Source organism: Chanodichthys erythropterus, chromosome 18, assembly GCF_024489055.1.
Source record: "Chanodichthys erythropterus isolate Z2021 chromosome 18, ASM2448905v1, whole genome shotgun sequence".
NCBI classification, from domain to species: domain Eukaryota; kingdom Metazoa; phylum Chordata; class Actinopteri; order Cypriniformes; family Xenocyprididae; genus Chanodichthys; species Chanodichthys erythropterus.
The window spans coordinates 6,282,399-6,303,255 of NC_090238.1; the positions used below are offsets into that span (position 1 = coordinate 6,282,399).

Sequence of the window (20,857 nt, forward strand, 5' to 3'; positions counted from 1 at the left end):
CCTCCATAGACAGCAATTTAACCATCACTTTCAAGGTCCAGAAAGGTACTAAAGACATTGTTAAAATAGTCAACGTGACTGCGATGGTTCAACCTTAATTTCAACAACCTATCCTAAATAACCTAAATAAAAAAACCTTAAGCGATGAGAATACTTTTGCGCACAAAAAAAAGATAAATAAATAATGACTTAGTTCAATTTCAAATTCCTCTCTTTTGTGTCATTCTTCTACTCTGTTTTCATTCAGCGCTTTCAGGTTCTACGTCAGAACGCCGGCTCAGTATTGGCCGACGCTGTTCACGTGAGCAACACGATGTATGCGTGATGCTGATGCAGGAGCCGGCCAATACAGAGTCAGCATTCTGGCGCACAACCTGAAAGCACTGAACTTAAACAGTGTAAGTCGTTATTTTTGTTTTGTTCGTGCGCACAAAAAGTATTCAAAAGTAATTTTAATGCATTACTTTCCATAAAAAGTAACTAACGCAATTAATTAATTCAAAAGAAATATGAATAATTAACAGTTGGATTTGGAGGATCTTTGGTGAATGGAAAAACAAGCTTGGCACAAGCTTGGAGGTCTTTAGACGTCTTCTAGTTCAGAATCATCTTCACATCAGAATTTCTCAGGAACCACTGTGATCTTGTGATCAGTGATTTTTTTTTTTTTGAAGAAGTAACACCCTCTGGAGGTGACTGAGTCAATAAGGAGTTGTTCTTTTGGAGGGAACTTTTTATGACCCTTTGTTCTCTAGCAGGATATTAGCATAAGTCATTGGATTGGGTGTTCAAGAGAAGAACCTTTAAGATTCTTATAATACTAATGTGTCACATAGTTAGCAACATGTAACATTAATTAACAAATAGGAAACAAAATTTGGAGTCCATAGATGCCAAACATGCGACCCATGTGATCTTAGTTAACCATGGTATACAATACTGAAACATTAAAGGGATAGTTCACCCAAAAATGAAAATTTGATGTTTATCTGCTTACCCCCAGGGCATCCAAGATGTAGAGGACTTTTTTTCTTCAGTCAAATGCAAATTATGATTTTTAACTGCAACCGCTGCCATCTGTCAGTCAAATAATAGCAGTAGATGGGAACTTCAACTATAACAGTAAATAAAACTTGCTTAGACAAATCAAAATTAAAACCTGCGGCTCGTGACGACACATTCATGTCCTAAGACACGAAACGATCGGTTTGTGCGAGAAACCGAACATTATTTATATAATTTTTACCTCTAATACACCACTATGTCCAACTCCATTCAGCTTCCGGTTAGTGAGGTCTGATCGCGCTCTGACAACGGAAGTGATGTCTCGCGCTCATTGAAGTATATGGGCGAGACATCACTTCCGTCATCACAACGCGTTTTTTGACCTCTCTAACAGGAAGCTGAACGAAGTTGGACATAGTGGTGTATTAGAGGTGAAAATTATATAAATACTGTTCGGTTTCTCGCACAAACCGATCGTTTCGTGTCTTAGGACATTAATGTGTCGTCACGAGCCGCAGGTTTTAATTTTGATTTGTCTAAGCAAGTTTTATTTACTGTTATAGTTGAAGTTCCCATCTACTGCTATTGACTGACAGACGGCAGCGGTTGCAGTTAAAAATCATAATTTGCGTTCGACTGAAGAAACAAATTCACCTACATCTTGGATGCACTGGGGGTAAGCAGATAAACATCAAATTTTCATTTTTGGGTGAACTATCCCTTTAATACAAAATTGATATGCATCAAAATGTGTCCTTCGTTTCCCGTGCAATGAAGGATACAACAGACTTTTTTTGAGAGAAATTGCTGAATTACACTTTTAAATGTAAGTATGGGGTTTAAACTTACTCAGATATCTAAAGCAAATGTAAAAAAAAAAAAAAACTTTAAAAAGGTTCAAATGTTAACTTCTTAACACTGAAAGGTTCAAATGAAATGAAATAAAATGAAATACTAAAGCTGCATTCACACCATGTTGAAATTACCATAATTTCAAGGCTTCAACATTCACATCATCGTAGAGCTTGTAATTATAGCTTGTAAGATGGGACTTTCCTGAGAGCTCCTACTTGTACCACATGACCGCTGTACCACCTGACTGCTGCAGATTCATTTAGGAGTTGATAGTGGTGCTATAGAAATGCATAATTCCCAGTCCAAGGAGGTGAACAGCTCCGAATAGAATGTCACATTTTGTCATCTCGAATTACGACATGGTATTAAAGCAGCATGATGTGATGTTATATTGTTTATACTCTTTGTTATATACAGAAATGGACCATGTTGAACATATTTTGACAGTTTGTGAACCCTGTTTTGTTTTCAAACAGCTTAATATAACTTTCAGTATCCAGTAAATGTGTACAGCTGCAGGCACCACTGCGGCCATGTATCGAACCAAATAATGTAATTTGTAGAAAAAAAAATTTGTGCGCACTGTATGGACACCCTACACTGTGCGTATGCACTCTTTTACTGGTGTGAGCAAAGTAATGAAGTAAACAGAATGATTTCAAACTCTTTTCATTTTTATATACACATTTAGATTCAATATGCCACTCTCATTAATGGAATTACGCACTCAAATAACATGAAATCATTACCCAGAAGTTGTAACATTTTTATAATAAACATTTAAATAAAATATTTGTCTTAAAATTGTAGTCTAACACTACTTTGTTTTGTCAATTTAAATTTGTTCATTCACTAAATGCAAAATGCCTCATTCAGCCAATACATTGTTCAAGGCATCAACAGATTTCTTGTTCAGCAAACTTTCAATCAGTAACACAAATTGATCTATCATTTTGATATACAATTTTTTTAGGACACTTAATATGTGAACTACGCAATCACCTTACAAAGGAAAGATACTGTATCTGCAGTGTAGTTTTACAAGTTTGTATGTTGAACTCAACACTTGACTCACAAACCTCAAGATTGGTGACATCTTGTAGAAAAATGTTAAAAGATGAGCTCTTAACATCACAACACAACAAATAACTAACAATAATGACAAAATAGCTTTTAAACTCTTTTCGGTTAGCAAACAATAATAGAGAAACAATAATTCTCTTACAGTAAGCACATCATTTATTCATGCTGCAATTCATGCTGGGAACTCACAAATCTTTACATTTCATCAATATTGTTTAATTTAAAATTTCTTTGTTCAGACAACTAGTTGGGACAACATTTGGGTGAATTCTGTTGGTCTATAGCTATACCATGGGGATTTATGTAGTTTTAAGTAATTCACACTTCTTAGTATTTGTGACTCAAAACTAGAAAATATGTAGTTGCTTTTTAGCGACGTCTAACTAATTGGTTTAATTAATCCAACTTTTGAACATGTTTTACACATGAACTTGACATATAAACTTGGCATGGTTCAGTACACATGGAAGGAAAACAAAATAGTGGTAGAGCACCCAATAAGCAAGCCAAACGCAAAAAATGCAAAAACTCCATAAGAAAAAAAAAACATTAAACTTTAAAAAAAATGGTACAGTAAACTTTAATCTTTGTGTATCAATAGTTCACTACACTATGTATCAGCCAGTGGATATTTAATGCCCCCCGAAAAATAGCAAAGAATCAGCACTTAAAATCATTTTTGAAAGAAACAGATTAATGATATAGCTGTGATAATCTAATGTGGTATGTATTTGTCTGAAGATTCAGTAGTATGACTACATCACGCTGTGCATTCAAGTAGTTCATTATGTAAGTGAAATTTGCAATATTGTGTCTAAAGCGCAAGTTACTAAATAATAATTTGTTTATTGAACAAAGATAAAAAGTGGTAACGCTTTACAGTAAGGCATTAATGCACTGAAGTAACATGAACAAACTTTGAACAGCTGTATTTTTATTAACTAATGTTAACAAAGATGAACATATACAGTAAAAATGTATTGCTCATAGTTAGTTCATGTTAGTTAATACATTAACTAATGTTAACAAATGAACCTTATTGTAAAATGTTAACATAAAAGTAATATCAGCACGAATACTGTTGTTGGTGGTGATGGATGTGATTACCTGTGACCTCACAACCATTCTTACAATTAAATTTATATTCATTTTAAATATATTACATATACTGTACCATAATCCACAATGATTTAATATTTGGGAGAGGAACAATTTGGCGTTTATCTATTTATGTTTTTATAATCTGATAAATGAGCCAATGGCCAAAGATGTACATCTAGCACGTTTAGAAAAACAATTACAAAGCAGAGCAGTGGAATACAAAAACACATTCTGGTTCTTAACAGTGTACTGTAAAGTACAATAAATGTAAAATGTTCAACGCTAATTAAGCTGTTATTCTGGAACTGCAGTTCTGGAAGATACAAAGTGATTGGCTCTACATTTAGACAATAGGTCAACTCAGTGTGGAATCTGGATAATAAACCAGGGTAGTAAAGGGTTTCAACAATATTCCAAAAAGGTAAAAATAAAAAAAATTAAAGAACAAGTATGTGTAATATGAAAGTGAAGCATGAAGGAAATGATAAGCAATAAAATTAAGAGTTTGTCTTACCAATTCAAAATACAACACAGTACAAATGTGTGTATGAAATCCCAAAATCACATTTTACACTTTCAAAGCAAAAGAACTAAAAGAATTCCCTGATGTGTTCAGTCAAGGCATTTGCAAAGACAAACACAGTTTTCCATCTGAAGATGAAATTTGAATTGCAGAATTCATGTGGCTTTAAGTCATCTTTTTAACCACATGGATGAAATAACAGGGCGCTTCTCCTTGCCCTGGGGTGAATTGCTTGAAGTCACCATATACATTGTGCTCGCATTTTCCAAAAAATGCTGCTTTTAGAATCTCCTTAAAGCTCTCCACACGATGGGGGTAGTATGACAGTCGGAATTTACTACAAGACAGAAAAAAAAACTCTTAAAAAACATCATGAACAGTATAACCAATTCTTGATGCACACATACCACTTATTTCATTCAAAATAACAATAGATGGGTATCGAATGAACTTAAGCAAACTTAGGTAGGCAACATAATTCCAATTCCACAAATAATTTGCATTTATCTTAAATGCTAACTACAAATCATTTTACATGTACTAGGGGATGCACTGAATCTGTTAATAAATGTAAGGCTGATCTTTTTTATAACTTCGACAGGCATGGATTTATGTATGACACTTGCTCAGCCCTTTAAGCATGACATCACTGGAGGCTGTATTATTGCATACTGTAAGCATTTGCGATGTTATGGACTCAGACATTCTCTATTTTAGATGAGTGTGGCTGATTGCTTAAAAAATATAAGTATTAATTGTAAGGTGCCCATGTTCAAGAATCACTGCAGTAATTGTTCTGGCTCAGTGAAGTCAGAGATGGGGAGAACAAATATCCTGCAAATGAATGTAAAAATAGATGTGGTGGAATGACATGAGGGTGCGTAAATGATAACAAAATGTACATTTTTGGATGACCTAACCCTTTATTGGAATAGTCCACCTAAAAATTAAATATCATAATTTATTTAAGTTTAATAAAAATATCTTCATTTGTTAGAAAAGTCTTATGGGATTGGAACAACATAAAGGTGAGTAAATGATGACAATTATTTTGGTTGAGCTATTCCGATAAAAAAAATGTCAGTGTCATTTTGCAACTGCTTAATTGTTATTATAATTATTTGTGGTTTTACATTAGAACAAATGTGACAAATAATATAACTTTATTTTTAAATGTGTGCCAATAGGCACTTTAGTATTACTCTTAAAAAATTCAAATCGTCCTTCTTCTGAAGTCATTCCTTTTGTTGACTTAAGATTTGTATTTAAGGTTATTATTGTGCTGATAGATGAAATTCCTCTAGATTTAGTATGTAATGTATGTAATTGGCAGACACTTATTTTGTATATCAATAGATGGGGGGAAAAAATATACATTTACCTGCCCATCAAAGAAATCAGGAAAGAATTGATAGAAGGTAGACAAAAAAGATCAAAATGTATCTTAAAGGGATAGTTCACCCAAAAATGAAAATTCTGTCATTAATCACTCACCCTCATGCTGTTCCACACCCTTAAGACCTTCGTTAATCTTCAGAAAACACAAATTAAGATATTTTAGTTGAAATTCAATAGCTCCATGAGGCCTCCATAGGGAGCAATGGACACTTCCTCTCTCAAGATCCATAAAGGTACTAAAAACATATTTAAATTGGTTCATGTGAGTACCATCAGCCATCACTAAATAAGTCATTTATTTTTTTTGGTGCTCCAAAAATATTCTCGTCGCTTTATAATATTAGTATTGAACCACTGTACTCACATGAACTGATTTAAATATGTTTTTAGTACATTAATGGATTTTGAGAGAGGAAGTGTCCATTGCTCCCTATGGAGGCCTCACGGAGCTATCGGATTTCAACTAAAATATCTTAATTTGTGTTCTGAAGATTAACGAAAGTCTTACGGGCAGGGATGGACTGGGACCAAAAATCGGCCCTGGCATTTTGGCCCAGACCGGCCCACCACCACATAAGATCACAAATACCACCCGTCCTTCCGCTTATATATATATATAACGTATATATATATATATATATATATATATATATATATATATATATATATATAAATGTCATGACTATATAGTTATATATTACTAATTATGTAATTTCATAATATATATATATATATATATATATATATATATATATATATATATATATATATATATATATATTTTTTTTTTTTTTTTTTTTTAAGTTGTTTACAACCAAGTCACCAAAATACGATGAATACACACTGAGCATAACCCAACACACAACAGTAAATCTATTAGCCTTATTACAGTTTACATATTCTTATCACAATGTTAATTGTTGTTGGTGTGGGTGACTTATATCCACAACAAGCTATGGTAAACAAGCTAGGTAACATTATAATCGCTAAAATAGCGGACTCACGGGAAAAAAACATCAGTTATCATGTTTTTTGTTGTTGTTATGACTAATTACTCAGCACCGTCAGCATTAAATAGAAAATAATCACTTCATCCGATGTTTTTGAATAAAATAGCCTTGAGAGCCGACTTACTGGAACTCATCTGTCTGAAGAACTGTTCTCTCCAGCGCCGGCGCCGCCGGGCTTCTACAGAATCTACACACACGCGAGTGTGACGTGCGCGGTGGACCAAACCACTGTGAGGCAAGGGAGGGGTGATTTAAAATGTTTCTAAACTTAAAACGCCCGTTTGCATTGCTTTACTACTTACATAATTATTTTAAGTTTATATAATTTATGCACAATACTTAGCGTGGTTATTAATTATATTTTTTGGGGGGACAGCACTCAGATAGGGTCTCAGATATTTATGTCCCTGCTGCTACTGCCGAAAACATTTGTGTCAATTTGACACATTTGGCAGCGTTTTTTTTTTTCTCTCACGCAGCTTCTCTGCACCTCCTTTGCGTTCCTTCTCCATGATCACACTGAAACTGCGTGCAGGCAGAAATCCTATAGATGGTGCTGTTCAAAGATATGATTGGGCCAGTCCAGTGTCAATCAAGAAAACAACCAATGGGCCGCTGAGCTACATGTTTCATGAGCTGCGTCTGTCAGAAGGAAAAAAATAGCCTATGTGATATTTTTGACTAAAGTGTTTTGGGTCAGCAGCCCATCATTTGATAAAGCATTGGGCCGCCGATCTAGGCCTATCACTTTCATGGGCCGAGAGAATTTTTTTTTTTTTGCGGTCGGCGACCGTCGATCGGCCCCAAAAAGCACGTCGGCCCACCAGGAAAGTGCCCGGTATGTCAGATGGCCAGTCCGCCCGTGCTTACGGGTGTGGAACGGCATGAGGGTAAGTAATAAATGACAGAATTTTCATTTTTGGGTGAACTAACCCTTTAATACCAGGTGTAAACAGGGCCTAAATGTTTACATACACACACACACACACACACACACACACACACACACACACACACACACACACACACACACACACACACTACATGGACAAAAGTATTGGGAGTGTAATGACATTGATTACTACATACATATACATTAATATTTTTGGCCATTCATCCAGTAAAAGTTTTGTGAGGTCAGGCACTGATTTTGGACAAGAAGGCCTGGCTTGCAATCTCAGTTCCAGTTCATCCCAAAGGTGTTCAATGGGGTTGAGGTCAGGGCTCTGTGTGGGCCAGTCAAGTTCCTCCAAATATGTCTTTATTGTGCACTGGGGCACAGTCATGCTGGAATAGAAAAGGGCCTTTCCAGAAAGTTGAAAACATAGCATTGTTCAAAATGTCTTGGATTTCCCTTCACTAGAAGTAAGGGGCCTAGCCCAAACCTAGAAAAACAGCCCCATACCATTATCTCTCCTCCACCAAACTAGCTGGTACAAGGCAGGTAATGTTCTCCTGGCATCCGCCAAATCCAGACTAGCCCATCAGCGAAGTGTGATTCGCCACTCCTCAGAACACATTTCCACTGCTTCAGAATTCAGAGGCTGATTTGCTGCTATTTCTAAACACTTCGACTTTCCAATAACAGTGGCGTCCTATTACAGTACCATGCTTGAATTCACTGAGCTCTTCAGAACGACCCTTTTTTTCACAAATGTTTGTAACTGCATGTCTACATGCTTGATTTTATACACCTGAGGCAATGAGTCTGATTGAAATACCTGAATTCAATAATTAAGAGGTATGTCCCAATACTTTTGTCTCGATCACCTGCCCCTAATCACTAATAGTAAAGTAAACATTTTTGTGTGTGTGTGTGTGTTGACAAATTCAAACTCCGCCTTGTGATAGAGTTATGGAAAGGGTTGCATTTGTTGTAGTCTACTTCCTATTGTACAAACTTATACTTGTATAATGGCTATTATTGTTCATTAAATATTATAGTTCAATAAAAAATATTTTATGTAAATACTCTGTCTCTGTGTTAGTAGTGTGGATTTTTCAGCAACTTCAATGTAGGTTACAATGTTATGCACTAGGTGGCAGCAAGGGACTGTCTTTATGAGTGAAATGGTAGATCATTTAGTCAATTCAAAAATGCTGATTCATTCATGAATGAAACAAAGTATTAAACAGGGAGATAGTCTGAACTTTGCACAAACTGTAAGCTTGAGATTTGAATCAGTGGCAGAAGAAAGTAGTTCACATTTAGGGGGTCTATTAAAACTCAATGGGCTCAGGGGAGGCGAGAGAGACGCAGCCTCCCACGGTCACGTTACCTGCTGATGTTGCTGTTGGACAGTGTTACTTTGGAAAAACCGAATGATTTATACACTTTTTAATATTACATTATATATAATTACATGATATTTCTAATAAGTAAACCATAATGACATCACAACCACCCAAAAACTGACCTCACCGGAAGTTTACAGTACCTTGTTTCTGGCGGAGTCTGAATGCCTTCTGGTGAAGGCAGTATGAGAGTGTAGTCCAGTGTGATCATGTGAGGCTTGTTATTAACCCACAGCACTGAGGTGGAGATGTCCTGCTTCAGGTCACTCTGAAATATAAGACCTTAAGTATATGAGCCTTACAGAATGCAAAGGAGTATTTTTTTTTTTCTTTTTCAAATTGATACAAAGACAACTTGCTTAAAGGGTCATTATAGTTTATATATAATTTATTATATAGTATGGTATAGCTTCTCCAGATTTAAGCATAATTTTATAGGATGATTCACAATCTACAGATAGTGTCAAACCTTATGTTTTTTTTTATTACGTCTCGTATTCCTTCAGTGTTGTCTTCTAATACATCATTTTACTCAGTTACATTCCTGTTTAAAGCAGCAGCAACTATTTGTGGTTAAAAATGATCCAAAATCAATTTTTGAGCAAGTTCATAACCAGCCAGTGTTCAAAACTATCTAATTATCTTGTCTTGATTCACAACGGTACGCTTGTAATAATGTTTTATAATAAGAGCGATATGGTGGATTTCCGCTGGAAATTTGAGCATGCAACAGTTCGTCTGTGCGTCATTACATCCGTAAACAGAAAGGACGGAGTCCCGTAGAGAGGCTAGTTGTTTTTTCACGTGAGGATGCTGCCGGTAGCGGATCATTTATAGCCTTTTCTCATAGCAGCTGAAATAACAGTGACAACTGGAGATTCACCTGTAGTCAAAAAGCAAAAGACTTTGGACTGTGGAGTGGCTACAGAAATTGAAATCTACAGGTAACGCTAAAACACACAGTCACGCAATGCTGATGTTGTTAACATTAACAATTTGAGAACAATATAATACAGTTTGGCATGATCCGAGCTAAGCGATCGTTAGATTTAATCACTATTGGCAGTGTGATTTATTGTAGGCCTGATGCTTTTTTCCTCAGTTGGTCAGAACAAAAGTGGCAGACATGTTAATTGTTCAGATGATATTTTCCAGTGAAAATTTTTATATTGGTCATACTTTCAAGACGTAGAATCTGTGATTCTGAAGTTCAGTATCCACACCGGTGCGGTGACTGACAGCAAGCATTAGATTCATCCGCGTTGACGAGCTGTGCCGAGGCACAACGCACGTACAAATAACTGTTCCGCATATGACTGCAATTGCAGGTTTCAAACAGAGATGGCGACAAAGGAAAAATCGCGGACTGCAGCTTTAAGCAGGTAATACTGACAAAATAGTTATCAAAAGGTTACATGGAATGTCTATTTTTTTGCAGCTAACAATCTAGTGGATGCATGACTTTAGTTAAAAGCCAAGCACCATTATAGTATATATATATAGGCTATTCTTAAAACACAATGAAGTGAACTGTGATCACAAGTACACAATTGTTTTTTACCTTATAGTAAATATTCTTTCCTTGCGGCGCTTGGCCAGTCTCAAGGATGTAATCATAATTACGGTGGTCAATAATTAGGATCCCTCCAGGTTTCACCATGCTGGCTATGTTTTGCAAGGCAAGCTTCTGATCACTTTGGTCCCCTGTGAGATATGAGAATGAAGTTAATCAAACAAATCTGTAAAAATATGAAACCCATTTTGCTATGGTATTCTTACCTCTAAAGTCTGGTAAATGAGCGAATGAGTTCCCTAGACAGATTACCGCATCAAACCCATCTCCAGGTTTCTTAACATCTTCTGGTAATGTTAGCCAGTTGGCCTCCTCAATTACTAAAAGGAAAAGATCAGACCATGGAGAAACTTTAAACTGATTCTCACTTATAGGGTCACTTTTTTAACTTTAGTTAGTGTGTAATGTTGCTGTTTCAGCGTAAACAACATCAGCAAAGTTACAACACTCAAAGTTCAATGGAAAGGGAGATATTTTCTTTTACAGAAATCACTTTTTAAGGACTACAACACATGGCTGGTAGGGACTACAACAAGCACAGGAAAACGCAACAAAGGGGACGAGGTCATGTTGAGCTGCTTATGAGAAGAGGAAGAGTTGTTGTAGTAGAGTGTTGTTGTCATGCCGTCATTTTACGCTGAACTGCTTCACAAACGAGGGTCAATTCAATGTTGGATTTGCACTAAAGATTAACATGACGGCACACGCTAGTTGATGAGTTGAATCAACTCCACAGAAACTACATCAATTTATCCACTAACCGTTCAAAAATGTCCAGATGCATTGTAAAAGTTGTAACTTCTTCCTGAGTCTCTCCATCAGTGTCCGACTCTGGTTTGAACAATGTAAGGCTGAACACCGTTACTGACAATCCTCATTTTGGCTGCGTGAGATTCTCCAGCTTTGTTGTTAAGTGAAGTGTGAGCTGTTAAAGCTCCACCTTCTTTTGGAAAGCAGGCCATTTGCATTTAAAGGGATGCATACAAAAAAGATGTGTTTTTGCTCACACCCAAATGGGGCAAATTTGACAAACTATAATCAGTGCTGGGAAAAGTTACTTTTAAGAGTAATCCATTACAATATTGTGTTACTCCCTAAAAAGTAACTAATTGTGTTAGTTACTTTTTATGAAAAGTAATGTGTTACATTACTTTTGTGTTACTTATTCTCACTCGGGCTGGGCTTGCTTGTTTGTTTTTTTAATAACAACAATTTCGGCAAATGTAAAGGCCCTTTCACACCAAAAGTGAAATGAATAAGCTTCAGGCTGATTACAAATGTGATGTTTTTCTAAAGTCATTTTTGCTTATTAGTATGGTTGAATTGGATCATTGAAGGTCTGCAGTAAAGACACTGATAAATAAAGTGAGATTAAATACATCAAGTATATTTGTTTAATTTAATATATTTAATTATTGCAGGTTTGTGCAATATTCTCAGATTGCATTTCCCTGTTTTTATTCATTTTGAGGGATACAGACTCTCATTTAGTACAATATCCAACTACAATAACCATCATGTTACATACAACGCTTCTGCACTTACTTCTGATTTCTGTCAACAGGGGGACAGGAGAGCTGTCAGTCAATAAATGGGAAAACAAAGTAACTTGCGTTACTTATTTGAAAAAATATCTCAGATATTTTGTTGTAAATTTAAAAGTAATGCGTTACTTTACTTGTTACTTGAAAAAAGTAATCTGATTACGTAACTCAAGTTACTTTCACATTTCACATTTATTTGTATAGCACTTTCGTTACTCCCAACACTGGCTATAATAAATTATCTGTTGGGTATTTTCAGCTGAAACTTCACAGACACATTCTGGGGATACCAAAGACTTATATTACATCTTGTGAAAAGGGGCATAATAGGTCCCCTTTAAAACAGAGATCTTCATTTACCCCAGTTATCGAAGGCTGGCTCTTTTCTCCTCTCCCACCTCTCTTTAAGAGCATATTTGAGCATTTTGTCACTGGCATCCACACTGACCACCCTGAATCCCTCCTCTACCAACATGATGGAATCCACCCTTTAAAAAAAAATAATAATAATAAAAGGTAAAAACATCAGAGGAATGCATAAGTGGTGGTATTAACAATCAAAAACACACTCTTAATAGCATTTTTCCTCCAAAATTTAATTGCACAATACATTAAAATAACACTCTACTTATACAACTGCTTCAGCATTCCGCTTATCACAAATTTAATGTTCAGCACACCTACATGCAGAGATTTATAGAAGTCATAGAAGTTTTTCTACTTTTTAGAGTTGATTAGTACATTAGCATGCTTCACAAGTAACTGATCTGGAATTTGCTGAAATTTGCCTCGAAAATATTTTCCCAAATTTGCACTTAATTCTTGAACAATACAATGAAATACATTTAACTTGCAGAACTCCACTGGTGGCCTTTTAAAGTGTTTAATTTATTGATACAGTATCTCACAGAAGTGACACCCGTCACATTTTTGTAAATATTTTATTATATCTTTTCATGTGACAACACTGAAGAAATGACACTTTGCTACAATGTAAAGTAGTGAATGTACAGCTTGTATAACAGTGTAAATTTGCTGTCTCCTCAAAATAACTCAACACACAGCCATTAATGTCTAAACCGCTGGCCACAAAAGTGAGTGCACCCCTAAGTGAGAATGTCCAAATTGGCCCCAATTAGCCATTTTCTCTCCCCGGTGTCATGTGACTCGTTAGTGTTACAAGTAGGGGTGGGAATCGGAGGGTACCTCACGATACGATCACGATAAATGGCTCACGATAACGATAATATCGCGAGTCAGCGATTCTGCGATAATCGATATATCGCTAGACAATCCTATAATGATACATCGCGATATTGGTCTTAATATTAAAAAACAAAATGCACATGAAAAGGTTAAGTGAAGGTTAACGGATAAATCTGATCTTACATGTACATTTAATAGAGTTCACGTCACCAAAAGCAAGAAATATGAGGTGCATTTTATTGACCATCAGTTAATTTCAAAATCAAAGACTGCAATAGGAGAGAGCGGCAACAGCACTGGTATAAGGTCTCATTACTTTTAATGAAGATAATTGTGTGTTATGCGTCTGCGACTTACTTTCACTTTCATATGCGGCAGTTTGCGCGTCAGCTTGCTGAAGAGTTCTGCGGCGATGTGTGATACAGTAGCGTTGTCATATCTGACTCTCACATGTTTCAGTTTTAGTATTTTTGGGAGAAGTAAAATTTACATATGTAGTTTCAACAACCAGATGCATTTAGACTGAGCATAGACAGTTTTGACTGGAATGCGTCCCAGACCATCTCCTGAAATGCGTTTTTAGGCATTTAGACCTGGTCTTTTCACGATCAGATAGCTATCCGATCAGAGAAAATGCATGAAGTCACCAGGCGCAAACAGACCCTTTGACGTTCTTCAAGCGCTTAGATATATACGGGAGCGTTCGAAAGCAGGCGTCTATCAGAGGATCCCTAATATATGCTTTCAAATGCTCCCGTGTAAGCGCTCGGTGAAGAACGTCAAAGATGTCTACGACTGTTACATCAATGGTATAAAAGTGCGTCAAGACTTTGAACAAATGTGGCTGGGGCATCTATTTTACTCACACTGCTGTCCGCCATCCTGTTAATAACCTCTTTTTCTTAGGCTAGTTAACTTAAGTTCACGTTTCCCTTATTCATGTGTTGAGCGCCGCCTTGAAGTAGGACGTTATGAGCAAAGAAATCTATATATAGCGCTTTATTTTTTTAAATTAAAAAAATCGATATTTGGCGCAGCGATTCGATTCTCTTATCGCACAGAGAAGGATGACGATATATCGCCATATCGATATTTTGTCCCACCCCTAGTTACAAGGTCTCAGGTGTGAATGGGGAGCAGGTGTGTTAAATTTGGTGTTATAGCTCTTACTCTCTCATACTGGTCACTAGAAGTTCAACATGGCACCTCATGGCAAAGAACTCTCTGAGGATCTGAAAAAAAGAATTGTTGCTCTACATAAAGATGGCGTAGGCTATAAGAAGACTGCCAAGACCCTGAAACTGAGCTGCAGCACGATGGTCAAGACCATACAGCGGTTTAACAGGACAGCTTCCACTCAGAACAGGCCTCGCTATGGTCGACCAAAGAAGTTGAGTGCACGTGCTCAGCGTCATATCCAAAAGTATGTTTTTTGGAAATAGACGTATGAGTGCTGCCAGCATTGCTACAGAGGTTGAAGGGGTGGGGGTCAGCCTGTCAGTGCTCAGACCATATGCCGCACACTGCATCAAATTGGTCTGCATGGCTGTCGTCCCATAAGGAAGCCTCTTCTAAAGATGGTGCACAAGAAAGCCCGCAAACAGTTTGCTGAAGACAAGCAGACGAAGGACATGGATTACTGGAACCATGTCCTGTGGTCTGATGAGACCAAGATAAACTAATTTGGTTCAGATGGTCTCAAGCGTGTGTGGCGGCAACCAGGTGAGGATTACAAAGACAAGTGTGTCTTGCCTACAGTCAAGCATGGTGGTGGGAGTGTCATGGTCTGGGGCAGCATGAGTGCTGCCGACACTGGGGAGTTACAGTTCATTGAGGGAACCATGAATGCCAAAATGTACTGTGACATACTGAAGCAGAGGATGATACCCTCCCTTTGGACACTGGGCTACATGGCAGTATTCCAACATGATAAGAACCCCAAACACACCTCCAAGACGAACACTGCCTTGCTAAAGAAGCTGAGGGTAAAGGTGATGGACTGGCCTAGCATGTCTCCAGACCTAAACCCTATTGAGTATCTGTGGGGCATCCTCAAACGGAAGGTGGAGGAGCGCAAGGTCTCTAACATCCACCAGCTCCGTGATGTCGTCATGGAGGAGTGGAAGAGGACTCCAGTGGCAACCTGTGAAGCTCTGGTGAACTCCATACCTAAGAGGGTTAAGGCAGTGCTGGAAAATAATGGTGGCCTCACAAAATATTGACACTTGGGGCCCAATTTGGACATTTTTACTTAGGGGTGTACTCGCTTTTGTGGCCAGCAGGTTAGACATTAATATTTACAAAAATGTGAGGGGTGTACTCACTTCTGTGAGATACTGTATATCAAACCATACAATGATTACGACTTTTGGTAAATGTCCCATATGAATTAAATTTATACACAAATTAGCCATTATTTTACTCTGATTAAATAATGCAGCAAATAATGTAGCAGTTATGACAATGAAATGTATCGAATGGCGTGTAACATTAATTTTAAACAAACTCACTGTCCTTGGCAGGTCTACTATTTTACATATAGTTATATGCAAAAAAAAAAAAACATTTACATTTTAACATATAGCAATTCTGTTCAATTAAACAAATGCACAACATAGTGATTACATTTCAAACATCTATTTAATAAAACATAAAATAGAGTGATGCATGCTTTCATCAAATCTCTCTCCCCTCTCTCACACATTGAGCTTTCCAGTGTTGGCGTGTAGTTGTTTTATTCACAGAGCACTGTTACTGACATCAAAAATCTCATTACAGACACCATGAGATCAAAATAGACCATTCTTATTTTTTTTTAATGAATTGTTGCAGTGTTTATTATAAATTATTTATCCATGCACATTGTTTTTACCTCAGTTTATTAGGCTATAAATTATTTAATCAAAAACATTAATGTGCCCACCCCCTCGTAACAACAGGTGTGTTCAACAAGATTTGAAGCAGTGAATGCAGGATAGAAATTCTGTCTGAATTGTTGGAGCAATAGCCTTGTGGGCAGAGCTCAGCTCAGCTGTGTTTCAGGAGACCCAAGTTTGAGTGCTGGTTCGAGGTCCTTTGCCTGTCCTGTTCCCCTTTCTTTGCATTCTGTCTGATCTACACTATCCTAACTAATAAAGGCATAAAAGGCAAATACTGTGATATATTTTAAACTATGGCTAGATTCACAATAAAGCGTGTTCAGTGTTTATTCTGACACCTTCAAGTTCCGGTAATGCTCAAAAATCCATGTTTTTAGAACAGTAAAAACGATTTTCTTGTAATCTTAATGTTATAATGTATTTTTTATCAAAATAAAACATAAATAATATAGTTAAATATAGAGTACTAATGTATTGGCTCATGTTTACTTAATTTTTGTACATACAGGTGCTGTATTAAGCAGTACATAAAATACTGAATAAAAAGTGTTTCTGTTGCCACGTTTAAATATTTGCTAATCCAATCTGTGAAAAATTGCGCAAACGTTACTGAGGGATGCAGAAACTCTTCGTGGAGTATCAGGAACAAGACAAGAATGGGACATTGTAAACACATACAACGAAACTAGTGAGTCATTTTCTTTCAAATTGTACTTCATGAAGCTAAGTGCAAGTAGTCCATTAAAGAACAAGAACTTCTGGAACATTTAATCCATGTGTAATCCAATATGAACACAGAATAACATGTCTGGGCTGGAGTTCAGCTACATCTAAATGGAAAACAGGTTTTGTAGGTTATGCTGAGTTAACAATTGTCCAGTAGTGGCTCCTGGCCGTAAATTTAGGTAGGGCATTGGGACTGATATCTTCTGGGTCTTAGTTTATTATAAACATTTTGTAAGCTTTATATTGTAAATCGCTGAACACATCAGCCTGAGGGTGGTGCTCTAATGATGATTGACCTGCTTTAGCATACACAACAAACACATAGAAGGTCATCTTAGAATTGCCATAAAGGGATAGTTCACCCAAAAATGAAAATTCTGTCATTTACTCATCCTCAAGTTGTTCCAAACCTGTATAAATTTGTTTTGCCCTACACAAAGGAAGATTTTTGGAAGAATGTTAGTACCATAGCAGGGGGGAAAAATACTATGGCAGTCAATAAGAGGCGAGATCTGCTTGGTTATTAACATTCTTCCAAATATCTTCCTTTGTGTACAACAGAACAAAGAAATTTATACAAGCTTGGAACAACATGAGGGGGAGTAAATGACAGAATTTTCATTTTTGGGTGAACTATCCCTTTAATGTAATTGCTTCCGAATGTTTTTTTTTTTTTTAAGAATATTGCAAGTTGTGTAGGAATTCCAGTGAGGAAAACAAAGTCATATTTGTTCTCAGAACAAACAGGCTAAAACAAAGACAACAGTACTACTGTATATAGGCTATTCACATGAGCATGTTTAAGCAAAAGGGCTTATATTTTAATTTATTTGATATGCTAGTACTCCACATAGGAAAAATAGACATGCCAGCTAGTTACTGACCTGTTGCAGACACATATCTGAAGCGTACTGATATCGTCTTGGTCTGGAGTGAGGTTTACGTGAGGTAACGTTAGGTAACGTGAAAATAAGTACCATTTTTCACCACAGCTTTGTGTTGGCAACGAGACCGGCTGCCTGCTCATAATACGACTGCCGAATCCATAATATATCACTTTACGACGTAAACAGTCTAGAAAATTCGAAAAATATTTCTTATATAATGCTGAACCCATTTTATATTATTAATTCCGTGTGTATATGAATGAACACAGATGAGCCACGGCTGCAATTGTCTCCCCAAAATACAGACTGGCCAGCAGCATTAGATATTATTAGACCAAGTTAGCGTGTCAAGTGGCAGGGAGCACAAGTTCAAGAGTGGATCATATATTATTAAAAATAATTTTAAAAAAATCTGTTTGTAACTACCTCACCCCTATTTTCATCACTTTGTATTTTGTATTACTTTGTTGGTGATTTTTTTGCAGTCAAATTCAAATGCCACTTTTGTCAGAATCATCTGTCTAACTTTGGACTACATTCATGGTTCAAAAAGTATATATTAGAACATCATTAAAAAGATTTATATATAAAAATACACTGTCTGACATAACATCACTTAAAATACAGCTGCCAGTGACAGAAAACAGAAGCACTTTTTCATCGTTGGAAGAAAAATAATGAATTTCTGAACATAAAATAAAAAAATAAAAAAAAACTTCATAAAACCTGACAAAAGGCTTCTCTACACCTTCATATACACACACACACACATATTTGTTATGTACAAAATTGACTGTGTAGTTTAGCCAAAACAGCATTCCAGTTATCAAAAAGCTTCAATGCCAAACCACATGACCCAGATTACAAGGGGTGGAGTTAAGTAAACCAAGACAGTAACAAATCTAATCAGAAGACTAAACTATATCCATAAGGCTCAAAACTTTGTGACTAAATCTGAAAGTGCAGCAGACAGATGAGCAGAATAAATAAGCACTACAGACAACAGTCCTGGCCTTCCCCATCAGATATCATGTGAGGGAGAGGTTTTATTAATTTTATTCATTTCTTAATTTGATAGTTTTTTAGGTCATACCCTGTGCCGCAGGCTACATCCAGCACCTTCTGAACCCCATGTTTTCTGAGCAGGGACAACACCCAGCTCTTGTACTCCTCTGTCCTGCTCCGAGTGTCCCCGATGTACAGCTGCCACACTTTCGCTGCTTTACCGTCGGCATACTGATCAGGAAGACCGACTGCACCGACACCGAGAGAGCGAGTGCGGTAAACACTGTCCACCATACTGAATTATCACGCCACGTGAACTCACTGCTCGTCTTCCGGATCTGAAATAACCTCCTGCCTGTTTTCTATCCGCGGCTGTTTGCGTCTCTTTTTCATGCTTACAGCGTCTATGTTGATATTTATATTGCGTCTGTGTTGAAGCTGAAACTTTTGACCAATCGGACGCCCGTATTCACTTACGCCTACATTGCTATTGGCCGAGACGCGTGATGACGTGTCCAGACTGGAAGACACACACCCGGTCTGTGTTTCATCATCTTTTTTAACAGGTTGTTAAAATTAGATGCCAGGAAGTGTGTGATGCCAAGATGCCAAGAAGAGAGTGATTTATATGATAATGTTGTCGAAATGTGGCTCTTAGGAACTAAAATATATTTTTTTGCGTCTGAAGTTGTGCTTATCAAAGTAAAACCTGAGGGGTTTTAAAATCAATATTTATGGAAAGAAAAAAGTCATTAGCTGTTTTCTGTCCACTGTTTTCATTCGTGAGTTTGTCTTATGTAAGATAATACAGTGAAAAGTAACATATGTTACTTGACATTTTGATGAAGGCTAATTGTCCAGTTACAGTCATGATAGAGCTATGAAGTGTAGGCTATAATTTGTCTGCTGTTTTCGTAAATTAGTTTTGTTTAGTTGCAGCATAGACAAAGTCTGGACTCAGCAATTTCTTTTTTCTTTTCTTTTTTTTTTTTTGCCACTCACTTGCATTCTTGAACAGATAATCTCTTTACACCCCCTCACCTCTCTTGTACTCAGTGACACCAGTGTGAGCACTGATTCAGTAGGAAATAGTAAATTAGCTGGCTATATTGGTGTCACACAAAGCACAATAGCACTGGATGAAAGATAACAGTTAGGAAAACAGAACTGCCTGTTTTTACGGTCTGATTTATGTTCATGGAATCAGTCAATTCAAATTAAGTAAATGTAAGTGTTATGCTTTGCAATTTATTCTTATAATCTAATACATGTATTTAACCCCCAAATGGTATTTTTGAAATTACTTGATGAATCAAATATTTGATCAAATCTCACCCTCAATTGAGGAGCCCTTGTAAAGTATTAATTTTACAATGTGAAACATGTTATTTCTGACAAATAAACAATTAAAAAGCTGTATGATATGACTTTATGATATGATATATTGGGATGTTCGGGATACCCAAACAAACAGAACAAAATTTTTTCAAAAGAATCAACCTACAAATGACATTCTTATAGTTGTTTCTGTATTGTAAAATGGGATTAATGGGATCAAAATTGAACATGTAAGGAACAAATAAATGAAAAATTACAGATGGAAGTAACACAAAACTGCTTTTAAGCATGACCAAATGTCTTTTTCATACATATCAAGATGTATGCCACAGAAGAAAAGAGAAATACAAACAGTTTAGACAATGTAACAAGGATATTCAGTCTACATTTTCTCTTTCCTCAATGGTGAGACATTCATACATTTATAAT

General features: G+C 36.5%; 1 protein-coding gene across 1 annotated transcript; it reads right to left on the reverse strand.

Annotated features, from left to right (window-relative positions):
* Nucleotides 1-2,546: 2,546 nt before the first annotated feature.
* On the reverse strand, nt 2,547-19,496 carry gnmt (glycine N-methyltransferase). Its single transcript, XM_067366638.1, has 6 exons — nt 19,179-19,496; nt 12,748-12,875; nt 11,050-11,163; nt 10,832-10,974; nt 9,414-9,538; nt 2,547-4,904 (listed from the first exon to the last, which is right to left on the reverse strand). Exons 1-6 carry the CDS (start codon nt 19,382-19,384, stop codon nt 4,733-4,735), a joined length of 888 nt encoding a protein of 295 aa, XP_067222739.1. The 5' UTR covers nt 19,385-19,496; the 3' UTR covers nt 2,547-4,732.
* Between the last annotated feature and the right edge of the window lie 1,361 nt (nt 19,497-20,857).

What these genes read in the sequence shown, in the direction of transcription:
- gnmt (XM_067366638.1), bottom strand. Translation starts at nt 19,384, where the DNA reads ATGGTGGACAGTGTTTACCGCACTCGCTCTCTCGGTGTCGGTGCAGTC. An exon ending in GATGTAGCCTGCGGCACAGG is followed by an intron (nt 12,876 to 19,178) that starts GTATGACCTAAA and finishes TTTTTTTTAAAG; the next exon opens with GGTGGATTCCATCATGTTGG. An exon ending in CAGACTCCGCCAGAAACAAG is followed by an intron (nt 4,905 to 9,413) that starts GTACTGTAAACT and finishes TCTGTCTTGTAG; the next exon opens with TAAATTCCGACTGTCATACT.